Source organism: Polistes dominula, unplaced genomic scaffold (assembly GCF_049000335.1).
Source record: "Polistes dominula isolate Pdom_NZ unplaced genomic scaffold, Pdom_raw_medaka contig_373, whole genome shotgun sequence".
NCBI classification, from domain to species: domain Eukaryota; kingdom Metazoa; phylum Arthropoda; class Insecta; order Hymenoptera; family Vespidae; genus Polistes; species Polistes dominula.
The window spans coordinates 6,909,274-6,921,669 of record NW_028300899.1 but is presented as its reverse complement, the minus strand read 5'-3'; the positions used below and the strand labels follow the sequence as shown (position 1 = coordinate 6,921,669).

At 37.9% G+C, this 12,396-nt stretch overlaps 1 protein-coding gene across 1 annotated transcript; it reads right to left on the bottom strand.

Moving 5' to 3' along the window:
- Window positions 1-5,197: 5,197 nt before the first annotated feature.
- On the bottom strand, window positions 5,198-11,673 carry LOC107067735 (toll-like receptor Tollo). The gene has a single exon (XM_015323513.2). The coding sequence runs from the start codon at window positions 11,224-11,226 to the stop codon at window positions 7,201-7,203; it is 4,026 nt and encodes a 1,341-aa protein (XP_015178999.1). The 5' UTR covers window positions 11,227-11,673; the 3' UTR covers window positions 5,198-7,200.
- Window positions 11,674-12,396: the final 723 nt, after the last annotated feature.

Sequence of the window (12,396 nt, the reverse complement as noted above, 5' to 3'; positions counted from 1 at the left end):
TTTTGTTGATTGAACTATTTTTGTATTTTTTTAATTGACACTCAGAGATTATAACTGTATTTATGAATAATTATCGGAATGAATTATACAAGTGTTTTGGATTGTATCGATTAATATACCAAATATTGTCAATATTTGTAATTAAATGTAATGTGGAATATGTAATCCTTGACGCAAATATTCTCAATCAAATACAAATACTGACTAATATAAATATCGACACAGATCATCATTTACCCAATCAGAATTTATTCATATTTGATATTATTTATTCATTTATTTGACTTAATATCCGTGAAAAATATTTGCAAAATAAATCCAAATATTCTTCATTTTGTTATACAGTAGATATAAATCACTTTTGTAATTACTGTTAATAATGATTAATCGGTTTCCTATCTTCATTCTTTCTTTTTCTCTTTTTCTCTGTGTCTGTCTGTCTGTCTGTCTCGTAACGTGACAAAATAAATGTTCATTTGTATACGTACCCTGCTCGTTTGTTTGTACACTCTTTGTGTGTTCAACGTCTACGTTTGTCTAACTCGTCTTTGCGTGTGAATCGTCAAGAAGAATAGTCGGAGAAACTTTACATTTCGTATGCAAAAATAAAAAAGAGTTAAAAAAAAGAAAAATAAATAATACTTCATTATGACTATTATTAAATAAAAAGTGAAACTTTGATAAAAGTTGCATGGCAAAGCCCAGGTATGAATAAAACGAAAGAAATATATTTAAATCGTATTTTTCAAAGTTTTTCTTTTCTATTTTTTTACTTTTTTTTTGCCCCCATTAAGTTTTACGTGTACAATAATATTTTTTAAAATATTATATCTATATATATTTTACTTATTATTCAATTATCCCTTTTTTTCTTCTATATATATAGGGTATAGAAGTTTTGAAAAGTGTTTCGAGTCACGATGGAAAAAAAAATTCATCAAAGGAAATATTTCATTTGTGTAAAAGCTTAGAACTTTTTAAACCCCATTTTGATGTATTACTATGTTAAATAAAATAAAATAAAATAATATAAAATAATATAAAATAAAATAATAGAAAATAATATAAAATAAAATAAAATAAAATAAAATAATAGAAAATAATATAAAATAAAATAAAATAAAATAATAGAAAATAATATAAAATAAAATAATAGAAAATAATATAAAATAAAATAAAATAAAATAAAAATTACTCTGTTAAATAAAATAAAATAAAAATACTCTGTTAAATAAAATAAAATAAAAATTACTCTGTTAAATAAAATAAAATAAAAATTACTCTGTTAAATAAAATAAAATAAAAATACTCTGTTAAATAAAATAAAATAAAAATTACTCTGTTAAATAAAATTTAAAAAAGTGCAAATTGTTCAGCAAAAAAAAAGAAATACAAATAGATGAAATAAAATAAAATAAAAGTGAAATTGTTCGTGGAAAATTATTTAAAAAAAAAAAAATAAAAAAAAATATAATAATAATAAAAAGTATATCTACATAGAACGATCTAATAATACTTTGGTTCAGTTTCGAAACGTGATATTGACCACTCACGTAGAATACACTCTCTCAAGGCACCGCGAAAAGGATGTGCACTCGTTAAGCTATTAAACGCGTCACGGACGTGATACGTCGCTCGATTTAAGATGCAAAAGCGTGTGCGGTTATATATCTCTACATACACGTACTACTCACACATACACGTATCAACGTAAAATAGCTTCTGAGCTTCTATTATTATTCTCTACGATAAGAAAAAGAAGAAGAAGTATATATATATCTCTATGTCTTAATTCAAATTCTTATCAAATTCGATTCCCATTATTTAAATATACCCCCTCCTCTTTAATCAAATTACTTCTCCAATATCTTTTACATATTATCTATGTATATATATAAAAGAAAAAAAATTGGAATAATGTGTTAGAGAGATTGGAAAAAAATAATCAAAAAGTTGAGAATGAATTGATCGAAATTTTTCTAATTGTAAAACCAATTTTTCTCGTTCGTGTGGTGGTCCTTTCATCACGTACCATCCACTTTTGCTAGTTGTTTTTTCAAAAACTTTGGCCCCCTAGTTCTAACAAATGTCCCTAAAGCAAAACAGACGGAGAAAATGGCACGCAAAGCTTTCATAAATCACGAAAATACTTTGCTTGTTCTCGTTTTGATGAAACAACGAGTGAAAAAATACAGAAATAGAAATGGAATAAAGAAAAAGACGAGCTGGGATATATTCTCTGATTGTGTATGTGTGTATGTGCTGTACGTTTCAGAGAGACCAGAAAACTCAGTTTGAATGCGATTTAATACAATTCCCATAACCACTGTTCCCATCGGATAAAGAAAACTACCGTGATTGCTCGATGAAAACCATGGATATAACATAAAACTCTTTATCTTTTTTATTTTGACGACTACTTGTAAAAATATCCTATATTCAATGTGAGTTTAAAATTTTTTTCAAGAGAATACGCTTATAAAGATATAAAGATAAAAGATAAAAAGATTGGATAATGATAGGATAACTTGTAATCTTAAATTAGGTTAATTTTATTTGATCTATTTTAATTTAAAAAAAATTATTATTAATATAGTTTGTGTGTGTGTGTGTGTGTGTATATGTGATTTCTATTCATTCAGATTTTGATTGATAATGATCGGATAACTTTTGAATAATTTTAAATTAAGTTAATTTTGTTTGATCATTTTAATTAACAAAAAAAAACAAATATTATTAATGTAGTTTAATTTCTATTCATTCAGATTTTGATTGAAAATATTGTTTAATGGTTTAATTAATAACCAGTACTTTTATAATTAACATAATAAATTAAAAGTAAATTTTGTATTTTTTGGGATACATTGAAATCTAAATGAGATATTTTGACGTATATTTACTTGTGTAAAATAAAATACATCTTACGGTGATGCATCTCGTTCAATCTCTCTCATTTTGTTGTTATCGTTATTATCATTATTGCTGTTCCATTCGTGCTCGAAGGCACGTCTGGTAAAAATGTAATTAAGCCGAGAAAGAGAGAGAGAGAGGGGGAAGAAAGACCATACGAAAGTCGCGTTGTCATTAACATAGCCGAGAGGACACACTTTTCTGCATAGCTCGAAGGCTTTTTTAAATCTCTCTTTCTATATTTTACGCTTGAAAATAAAACCACGAGGAAGTAATACCCTTTAACTCTCTCTTCCCCTTTTTCTTTTTTTTTCTTCCACAAATTGTAATCCTTGTACATTATTTTAATTAGTTATAATAATATTACTATGATACACGTAGTGTAGACTGATATAAATCAAGCCAAAAAACAAACAAACACAAAAATTTTAATCACCAGACAAATCATAGGAACAACAAAAAAATGTTGTCTTACTTTGAAAAATCCTATTAGAAAAAAAATGTGACTAGGATTAATTAAATTTAGGTTGAATAGTAAATAATACAAATATCTATCGGTTTTACGAATAGAAAATAAAATAAAATGAGTAAACATCCTTTTTCGTAGTTGAAGTGAAATTATCGAAGCTAACGTTGAGAACGGGATAATCGAATTTTCGGAAGAAGTTAGGCCGGACCAACCTCCCACGTTCCACGTTCCACGTTCCCCTTTAAACGTGGACGTGCACCGATATTCTAACGAGCAGAGGAAGGCCCCCAGGGCTACCTCGAGTTTTCTTCGATAAAACTATTACTTCGTTGGGTAAATACGTACATATATACATACATACATACATACACACACAAATACGTTGGTTTTAGTCTAAGTATCCATCTCTCTCTCTTTCTCTCTCTCTCTCTCTTTTTTCTCCTACCATCTCTCGTTCGTCTCTTTAAAAAAGGCGATTCACGGTTGGCTCAGTTACGTAGAGAGAACTGTAACTTATGCCTTCGAATCTCGTTTAGTTACGTGACCGGAGGGAGCAATGCAACGACGAGTAAACGGAGAAATTTTCGGATCCACCTACCTACCTGACTGAGAGAGAGAAAGAGAGAGAGAGAGAGAGAGAGAGAGAGAGGGAGAAACAGGAACAAAAAGGAATAAAGAAAGAAAGAAAAAAAAAGAGAAGGAAGCAAAAAGGGATACCTACCTACCTATCTACTACTCTACAGGATACTTACTGACTTCAAAACTTTTCAACAAAATTCGACCGAAACTGTCCTGTCACGAATGCGAACTCAACAAAATCTCAAATGTGATCTACTAAACCTTTTAAACTATTTATATTCTTGATTAAACTAAAAACTAGTGAATGGGTATACAAAAATGATCTAAATAGAACAAATTTTCTCTTTTTAAATGAAAAAAATATCTATAGGGTTGCATAACAAAATGAATATTTGATATAACAACGTATAACAAAACAAAAAAAGAAGATAATAAATTCTAAAAAGAAAAAGTTGAAGTAGTTTGAAAATAGTAATATGATTCTCGATAGAAGGTCTCCATTTAACGAAGGATGGGTGGGAAGGATTAGGAAATTAATTAAAGATAAAAAGTCGGAAATAAATGAAAGTAGAAGAAGATAAAGAATGAAAAGGAAACGAGGCACGATCTAATATCTCGTCTTTGGAGAGGAGTTGGGAGTTTGGAAAGGTTTTCAAGCGGATACCAACGAACCAACCAACCAACAGCTCGCGTTACTCCGTAAAACGGTCCGTTGTTTATTTGGCCAACCGTAATGGAGGTTGATGTTGGACTAGAGCTCGAAAACTTTGAACAAAGCTTCTGTTTCTACCGTTGCCTCTGCTACCGCTCTTTTGCCCGGTGCCGGTGTGCCGGTGCCGGTCTGCTTTTGCTGTTGCTGTTACTGCTGCTGCTGCTGCTACAGTTGCCTCGATTAAATCTCCTTGCTGGACACACCGAAACGTCCCTTTTCCCTTTGGCACGTCCCTCCACCGACGAATTCTCTTCTTCTTACTCGTCCTACTACTACCTCATACGTAGGGACTTTTGCCAAAGGAACTATAACCAACGTGTCCCCACCCATCTTCCTACTCCTACTCCTCCTCCTCTCCACCATTCCACAGACGTTTCTAAGACGCAACCCTCGACGAATTTAAAGTAGCTTCCAAAGTAAATTAAGTCGTATCCTCTAAGGTTTTTTATACGGATATATATATGAATAATAGGTTTTAATATTATACTTAATGTGTAATTCGATAGTTAATTAAATTTGAAAACTCGTTTATATAAAACAAACGTCTTTATTTCTCATGATTCGTTTTGTTTCGTTTCATTTCATTTCTTATTCTTTTTTTTATTATCTTTTGTTTTGTTTTTTGTTCTTGCTGAAATGAAAAGTTGCAATTAATTTAAATACTCATTTTACAACAGACTGCAAATACACGATACGTGGTGAGATTCGATGAGCGTTATTTACAACAGTATACAATACAGTTGAGATATTACACAATGAATTATTTTTCTTTTTTTTTTTTATTTGTTATATTTATAACGCAAATCGATATACAACCTAAAAAAGGAGACGTATCGCGATGGAAATAGAGACGGTCAGTCTTAAAATACAATGTGCTGGCCGCATCGGTGTATATGTTTGTATGTATTTATTTCTCTCTCAACGTTTTTGTGTTCGCGTGTGTGCATCAGGGTTTCGATAAAAAATCACTTTTTAAATCAACATTTTCTGTGATTTAATTACACTCTCTCATACCAATGTTGCAAACGTAAAAAAATCATACTACAAACTTGCAATTAATTTTGTCAAAAGAAAATAATTTGACAAATAAATTTATTTCATTAGAAAATCAAATACAAAATTATAGAAAAATAACAGTGAACAAAAAAAATAATTAAAGAAAGTGAATTTTATCTTATCCTTTATGTGTAAAATGTGTTTGTGAGATTGTGTGTGCGTGTGTATGTGTGTGTGTGCTCGAAAATGTGCGCCTGAATATTTACAAAAATTAGATATACACTATTTACAAGAGAATTCGACTTACGTACTAATAAGCGTTATAAGACCGTCGCATTTATCCGTATCACCGAACGAACGGTCGTGAATCTTATTTAGGAACGACGTTCTCGCCATAGTCTTTTTTTTTATATCATCCTTTTTTCACTTTTGTTTACACAATCTATATATATATTTATATATTTTTATATCCTCTAATCCTAATATTGTTACGAAAAGATAATTAATCGTCACGTTCGTGTTTTATCCCTTCCTCCCTTCCTCCCTTCCTTCCTTCCTTTTTATTCGTTAAATTTTTCTCAATTTCTTTTATCACTGACATCGACGAAGACAACAACAACAACAACAACAACAAAAAGAAATGAAAAATTTGATCGCACCTATTTTGTGTTGCATTTTGTGTTCCTCTTCTTTTTTTTCTAAGTTTTTCTTTTTTTCTTTTTTCGTCATTTTCACAAGGAAATAATAAAAATTATAATAATTCGGTTGCGAAATGAAAGTAATCAAAGAAAATAAAACAATTTTTCTTCTCATCATCCCCTATTCGTCGAGATTTAATGTTCGCATAAAAAATTCGCACCCACCGATCGGTACCCAACCAACTATAATTAACGAAAATCACATTTCCCCTTGGAGAACTCACGCACACTGGACGGAAATAATTTCTGGCAAGAAGTACGAGATCCGAACGAGCATTGGAATCGATTTTTACTAATTTTATATAATCTCTCATTCATTTTTCTTTTTTTTTTCTTTTTCTCGCAGGGCAGTGACACATTAAAGGCGCAGAACGTCGATTCGAATCTTCGCGTTTCGTACCTCGAACTAAATCCGTCGTAAGAGATTATTCTCTGCGTGACAAAATAAATATTCTTGCGCGCTAATTAAAGAACAAAATAATAATAATAATAATAATAATAATAATAATAATAATAATAATAAATAATAAATAATTTTGTTGACCGATCTTTTAATAAGAAAAAGCGAAATCTCGAAAGATGAAAGAAATATAATGAAGAGCAAAAAAAGAATGTGGTTTTTCTTGTTTGTAAGAGAGCCAACATAAAAAAGGGGCCTATTCCCAATGGTAAATATAATAAAAAAAAGGGCACACACAGGTATAGTCGACGAATTGGAAGAATTGGCGCGTATCCAGCGCGATCCGATCCTCCACGGCAAAATATTTCTCCCCGTTTTGTAGATCAGAAATCTACGTCGTAATGGAAGAAAAAATACCTCATCTCTTGTGTTGGTACTAGACGAAATAAGTACGCGGATTGTTAGAGGTATCACCGGGTGGCGCGGAAGGTACCACGACGACCGGGGGTTCCGGTATGGTACTGTAAAGATGGCTGCCTCTGGATGAAACGCTGGTAGGTCTCCCATTGGGAGGAGCCGAGTTGTTGTGCGGATGTTGCTGTTGTTGATGATGATGGTGATGATGGTGATGAGGAGGGTGATGGTTGTTCTGATGCTCGGCACCGCTGTCTTCGTCCTCGGTCCTGCTCGAGGCCGAGCTGACGTAAGTCGATTGCGTGGGCGTCGGCGTGGGTGCGGTGTGAACCGGCGCTAGGAGGACCCCGGGTTTGACAGCGTTGCCGTTGCTCCAGACGTCTACGGCAGCGGAAGTTGGCGCCGGCGTGTATCTCGCAGGCACTCGCCGATTCTTCGAACGATCCTTCGACCTTTTGCCAGCGTCGCGACGCCTCTTATCCAAAGAATCAGGCATGGCGAACCTGAGTTTTTCCCAAAACCTTTTTTCGCCCCATACGACGACGGTGCAACTGGTCAGCAACAATTGAAGTTCCGGATCCCGAGTGGGTGCCTCGGCGGCGAGCAAAACGACCACTCGACTCTTTCGCGAACTAGGCCTGATGTTTTCCAAAGCCGTACGCAAAGCGGCACGAAATTCGACGCGTTGCCACTCGTTCGCGAGGAAAATCGGCGAAAGGACGACGAGGAGGCGCCTGGCAGCGGCTGCCGCGGACGGCACCGTTTCCTGAGTTCTCGAGGGAGGTAAATCACGCCAGTGAAGGCAAAGGGTTAGACCGGAGGCTTCCAGTTCGGCGGCTAGGAATCGTGACACGAAATCTTCGTCGCGTTCGCTGTAAACGATGTAACCATCGTAAAGTCTGTCACGTTCTTCATCAGGTACGCTAGCCATTTTGCCTAATCTCAGACCGTAACGCGCGTGTGCCCAAAGTCTGACATCTTGGCGGAAGGCAAACGCCAAGGCAACGAACAAGCAGACCGCTATCACGGCCACCAAAGCACCGGCTAAGAGTGGCACAAAGTTTCCACCTAACAGAGGAATCTCTTGAATCCCGCGGCTGACCGCTTCTGTCGACGGATCACCGCATCTCTTCATGGCTTGGGCCAAGGTCTCGACGCCATCTCGACAATACATCTTCTCGGGATCACCACGGTGTTCGGCGAGCCAGGAACGAAGTCTCGCTGCGTTGGTGCATTCGCAGCTCCAAGCGTTGCCTTCGAGAGCAACCTTGGTACCGTCGCCAACACTGGGCAGGGCTTCCCACGGACGAAAATCAACGATTCGATTGCCGTCCAAACGCAGCACTTCCAAATTTTTCATTCGTTTGAACGTAGAATTGCCCACGGTTGCGATCGCATTGTGATCGAGATAAAGTTCGGACATGCGTTCCAATTGATCGAACTCGAAGCCGCGCAACTCTCGCAACGAATTGTCCTCCAGGTGTAAAACTCGCAACGCGTTGACTCCATTGAACGTGCGATTGTGAATGGCAGCGATCCCGCTGTTGTTCAAATACAAAACCTCCAAACGTCGTTTGCCGATGAAAACGTGACTGCCTAGGTCACCCAACTCGTTGCCGTCCAAATAAATTTCTGTCGCATCCATTGGAATGCGTTCGGGTACGCGTTTGTAACCGGCGTTAGAACAATCCACTACGTTGCTGGACCAACTGTGATCGTGATAACAGGAACAGTTGTCGGGACACGTCATTTCGCAGTCGCACGCGTCGAAATCGCAACAATGACATAACGCGAAACAATGCGCCTCGTATCGGCAAAGAAAGTCTTTCGATTTCAACGACAGTAAAGGTCTGCGAGGTGTCGCGCGCGCGTGCACCATTTCGCAACTGACGGAATCGAGATCGAGTACCCGCGGGTGTTGACGCAAACGAGCTAACTCATTTATTCGCGGCAGCCACTCCATCGTACAATCACAGAGTATGGGATTGTTGCCTATGTAAAAGATCGGCATTTCCCTGTCCTCCGGGACCGATTGCAAGCTCAACGCTGCCACTTCGATATTTTTTATTTCATTTCCATACAACACTACCTTCTGAAGATTAGTCTTTCGTAAAAATGTTCCAGCCGCGACGGTTCTTATGCGATTGTTGTTGAGGAACAAAGTCTCCACGCTGTCGGGAACGTTCGCTTCAGATATTTCGGTTACGAGATTGAAACTTGCGTCGAGCATTTTGATATTGAGAGCGTTCCGTACCATGTAATAATTGCCAAGTTCGCTTATTTGATTAGCGTGTATGTCCAACCACTCGATGCTCGATGGTAAATAACTATAGTCGAACCATAACAACTTGTTGTCCGAAACGTTTAACCAAACCAAAGTGGAAAGGCTGGTAAAGGCACCGCGTATCTCCGTCAATCGATTCCCATCCAAACGTATGGCTCTCAATACGGGATTCTTCGCAAACGCGCTCTGTTCGACGTGACGAATGAAATTGTTTGCAAGATTGAGCACCTGCAATGCTGGCAACGTTGAGAATGCCTCGCGAGACACGTTCTCCAGTTTGTTGTCGACCAAACGTAATCCATAAAGCTCGTTCAATCCAGCGAATGATTCGTTGTCAATCCTAGACACGTGATTGTTACCAAGATCCAAGGTTTTCAGTGAGTGTAGAACTCGTACGGCGTATGGTATCTCCGTCAAGGAATTACCACTGAGCGACAAGTCCTTGAGTTCGGTCAAGTTGGCGAATACACGCCGATGCAAAGCTCGCAATCTGTTGCCATCCAAGAAGAGTTGTTCCAATGCGGTGAGACCGTGCGCGTGACTGGGGTCGAATCGTGTTATCTTATTTTGGGAGAGCGTCAACGTGTGAAGATTCGTCAAAGATGCGAAACATCCATCCAAGAGCATATCAATTTCGTTGTGCTCGAGTTTCAATATCTGCAGATTGTAGAGTCCTTCGAATACACGAGAATCGATTTTCGTCAAGGTATTGAAGGAAAGATCCAAGACAAGCAAATTGCCAAGTCGAGAAAATGTATCCCGATTGACCCAACGACTGTTCAGTTCGTTTCCGCTCAAATCGAGTAATTGCAATTCCTCAAGAGCGTCCAAAAGACCGGGCGCGAGCACCGACAACGAATTGTTACTCAAAATGAGCTCCCGAAGTTCCTTGGTTTTGGCGAACAATTCCGGTGGCAGTGCGACGAGTTTGTTGCTCGAAATGTTCAACGATCTCAAATTAGGAAGACCGGCCAAGGCGTGATCGCCCACGGCGGAAATAGCGTTCTCTTGCAACTTGAGAACGGTCAAGGATGGCAAACCGGCTAGCGTGCGATCGGGCAACGCACCGAGATCGTTGCCGCTCAAATCCAAACTTTGAAGATTCGGCGTGCAGGAATGCAAGCGATCGGCGAAACCAAGAGCTGTGGCATCCTGTAACTTGTTGCGCGTCAGATTCAACCGCGACAAACTGGCCACGGGACAGAAAAGTTCGGCCGGTAGCGTCCAAAGATTGTTATCGCCGAGATCGAGCTCCTCGAGATCGGCTAGACCGAGAAAGGCGTCTCGATCCAGTTCCAAGGTCATAGCTGACCAGTCCCCGTTGTGAGTGCGAACGGAAAGGCCGCGAAGATTTTGCGCGGATGCAAACGCACCAGCCGGCAAGTAACGAATTTTGCAATAATCCACCCGAAGTTTTTCCAATCTTGGCAGTGGTGGAAGAAAACCACGGGATCCCTCCAATTGGCTCTCGAAGAATAGTACATCGCTGCATTCCAATCCCAAAGAAGTTATGGAATCAATTTGAATACTTGAAAGATTTCCTAGAAGACCGGCCACGTTAGCGATAGTTCTAACGTTGCAAGCCAACGTTCTCTCCTCTTCGCCGGCTTCTTCATTTTCTTCTCGACGCCACTCGCAACCGGTCGGTGCTTCCAAACTGGTGATGCTCCTACCGTCGACCAAAATCACCGAACGCTCCTTCGTTCCCAGGAGCCAACACAAAAGACCCAACCCAAGCACCGAACGTAACAACTTAGTCTCCATTCTCGAGATCTAGTCGAGATCTAATCGAGAGGATCTTTCGACAGATTTCTGACGGACGATTTTATACGAAAAGTATTCTTCTTTCTTAATCCCCCAGTGTATATCGTCACGCGCGCATACTCGAAGACTCGTTCTCTTTTCAAATGCGTGTCCACAAAGAAAGACACAATAAAAACTTGTTGTTTGAAAGTCACACTACAAAATCACACTCATTAGTTCGAAACACTTTGATCACACAACTAAAAATAAACTTTCGTTCACTTGACTCTTCCTAAAAACTAAATTTATTTTAAACTAAAGTTATTACGATCGCATTGTTTCACCGACGCGAGGTTTGTTCTTCCTGAACCGACAACATTCCACCGCAGCGGTCGGAGAGCAACTGATCGTCCGAACGAAGCCGCGTTCTATCGACGGTAACGCACCCTGCATGACTGCCAACGTGCACCCATCCCTACCATCAACCTTTTCCCCTTCCTAACTAAATCCTGAGCCTAACCATCGTCACCATCGCTACCACCACCACCACTACCATTACCATCTCTCCTCGAACGTAATAAAAGAGAGGGAGCGAGATACCCGATGTTACACACCGAGTGCCGAAGATGCAACGAACCAGCTGACTGACAACCCTACTTACTAGGTAAACACCAAACTGGTTCCTAGGAGCGCACCGGCACGCATTTATCAAGCTGCTGCTTCTTCTTCTTCTTCTTCTTCTTCCTACTGCATACCTTTTACTTTTTACCATTCCTTTAAACCCTATACACCCTCAAATCAACATTTTCATCTATAACATTTCATTTATTATTTTTATTATTAACAGTGGAATGTTTGTATTTATTTAATATACATTCGTAGTAGTGATTCACAACGAAATATGTAATTTCAATTTCACAATTTCAACGTGAACGAAAAGTTATATATCAAGAGTAGAATAATAGTTATCGAACTACCCCGGTTTTCTATCGAACAAAAGGGCCAACTTTTTTTTTTTAATAGAAACCCGTAATAAAACGTGGTAGAAACTAACGAAGGGTCATTTAAATTTATTGAGAGACCAGTAAAGGAATACAGATACACACACAAATGCATATTTATATATATACGTATACGCAAATTCGATTTAATTTTCAATACAGAATCTATTCGGTCGTCGGTAGCTTGCTG

Coding starts and splice junctions, on each gene's coding strand:
- LOC107067735 (XM_015323513.2), bottom strand. CDS start 11,226: ATGGAGACTAAGTTGTTACGTTCGGTGCTTGGGTTGGGTCTTTTGTGT.